This window comes from Rhinopithecus bieti, unplaced genomic scaffold (genome assembly GCF_001698545.2).
Source record: "Rhinopithecus bieti isolate Rb0 unplaced genomic scaffold, ASM169854v2 scaffold_19553, whole genome shotgun sequence".
Taxonomy (NCBI): Eukaryota; Metazoa; Chordata; class Mammalia; order Primates; family Cercopithecidae; genus Rhinopithecus; species Rhinopithecus bieti.
The window spans coordinates 436,939-439,459 of NW_016809546.1; the positions used below are offsets into that span (position 1 = coordinate 436,939).

At 40.8% G+C, this 2,521-nt stretch overlaps 1 protein-coding gene across 1 annotated transcript; it reads left to right on the forward strand.

The window, feature by feature from the left end:
- The first annotated feature begins 924 nt into the window (after window positions 1-924).
- LOC108540596 (mitochondrial import inner membrane translocase subunit Tim17-B-like) lies at window positions 925-2,145 on the forward strand. Its single transcript, XM_017889713.1, is given in 2 exon segments — window positions 925-1,931; window positions 1,934-2,145. Coding segments are annotated over 2 exon segments (504 nt in total). The 5' UTR covers window positions 925-1,639.
- The last annotated feature ends 376 nt before the right edge of the window (window positions 2,146-2,521 follow it).

Here is a 2,521-nt window from a genome sequence, read left to right on the forward strand (position 1 = left end):
CACAACCTCCTTTTCTGGATACTCACCTTTGCAATCCATTTATTTGGAGTTTCTCTGGTGCAATTATTGAAACTTCTGTCTATATTCACTTATTTATCCAGCAATAAGAGGCAAAATACCATATATAGATGGCTCCAGTGACAACCCAACAACTATCCTTTTTACATAAATAATAATAATATTTTAATGTAAATAATGGACAATTCAAATTTAATATGTCCAAAAGCAAATTCCTACCTTTTCCACCCAAATCTCTTCCTCCAGCAAACTCTTCTCAATCTCAATTGATGTCAACTTAATCTTCCTAGGCGTTAAGACCAAAAATGTTGAAACCATCCCTGACTACTTTATTTGTTTTATACTCACATCTAATTTAGCAAGGAATCCTGCTGGAATACTGCAAAGTATTTTTACCACTAATGTCATCCCTAACCAGCTTGTTAAGTTTCTTACTTTATTTCTTACTCATTTTCAACTTTTGCTTTCTTTACTCTAGTCACACTGATGACTTCAATGTTTCTTGAACAAATAAGTGATATTCCCAGTTTAGGACTGTCGAAATAACATTTTCTTTTGTCTGGTATCGTTCTAGGCAAAGTCACACAACTTGCTTCTTCATCTTATTCACCTGTTTGTTTAGATGTATATTCTTTATAAGGGCTATCATAACCACCTTATTTTAAATTATATCCTCCTGCATGGACATTTTTTTATTTTATGCATCAGATTTAATTTTTCTTTTCTTTTAATTTTTTTTTTTGTTTGAGATGGAGTTTTGCTCTTGTTGCCCAGATTGGAGGTCAATGGCGCCATCTTGCTCACCTCAACCTCCACCTCTCAGGTTCAAGCAATTCTCCTGCCTCAGCCTCCCAAGTAGTTGGGATTACAGGCATGCACCACCATGCCCAGCTAATTTTTGTACTTTTAGTAGAGACGGTGTTTCTCCATGTTGGTCAGGCTGGTCTCACACTCCCAACCTCAGGTGACCCACTCTCCTCGGCCCCCAAAGTGTTGGGATTACAGGCGTGAGCCACTGCACCCGGCCTAATTTTTCTCTTCTGTATTCATCAACCTCCCACATGCTATACTATTTATATTATGATCTGGTTGTCCTCATTAAAATGTAAGCTCCATGAGGAAAGGGCTTTTAAGTCAGTTTTGCTCGCTGCTATATCAACAATAGCTAGAAGAATGCCTAGCACATGCTTGTCTTTAAATATATAATTTCTCCATAAATGAATAAAGTCATTACTGTCATGTATGATCTCATTAATACTCATTTAATACTCACAGAAAACTTAGAAAATTTTATGTTACATATTATGTAACCAGAGAATTAGTGGTGTCTTTTTCTAGACTGGATAAAAGTTTGGATTTTTACAAACTTTTATCAGCAGGCAAAAAGTATGCATATAGTTATCTGTATATATATCTATGCTATTTGTAATAATAAAATGTTAAACAGGAGAAGTATCTAAAAATTTCATCAGTAGATGATCTGCTAAATAAGTTTAATAGCCCAAATACTTTATATAGAAAGTAAATTATTTTTTTGCTTAATATGAACTAAGCATATTTTATCACTGTGTAAAAAAAAATAGTTGTAACATAAAAAATACAATTGTGGGCATCCAGTGCCATGGAGGAGTACGCTCAGGAGCCTTGCCCATGGCAAATTGTGGATGATTGTGGTGGAGTCTTCACTGTGGGTGTCATCGGTGGTGGAGTCTTCCAGGCCATCAAGAGTTTCTGCAATGCCCCTGTTGGAATTCGGCACCAGTTGAGAGGTAGTGCCAACACTGTGAGGATCCAAGTCCCTCAGATTGGAGGTAGCTTCGCAGTGTTGGGGGGCCTGTTCTCCACCATCGACTGTGGCCTGGTACAGCTTCAGGGCAAGGAGGATCCCTGGAAATCTATCACCAGTGGAGTATTGATGGGGCTGTGCTGGCTGCCTGCAGTGGCCCACTGGCCATGGTGGCCTCAGTGATAATGGGGGACATCCTGTTGGCCCTCATTGAGAGCGTTGGCATCCTCCTCACTCGCTACACAGCCCAGCAGTTCCAAAATCCTCCCTCATTCCTGAAGGACCCCAGCCAACTGTCCCCTAAGGACGGCACCCAGGCCCCAGGCTATCCCATATATTAGTACCACTGAGGAAGCCACTGCCACCGTGGGAGCTGCTTCTCAGTTTTCTCCCTGAGAATCTACCTCAAAGGGAGGGTTGGCTCCCATTTAGCCCTGGGACCCTCCAGAGAGGGCTTCTACTCTGCTCCCTACTTCCAGGATGGGGGTAGGGCTCCCCAGCTGCCCTGACAGATGGGTCCCCTTTTTCTTTCTCAGGGCACCCCAGCCCCACACTCCTATGTATCAAGTTCTCACCCCAGATCCTTTGTGTGGCACTCTGATGTGTATTTAAAGCCCATTTTAAATGCCAAAAAAGTATGATTGCATTTGGAAAATACATACAACTCTTTGCACACAATATGTCTATATGTGTATGGATTCATGTTTACATGGAAAG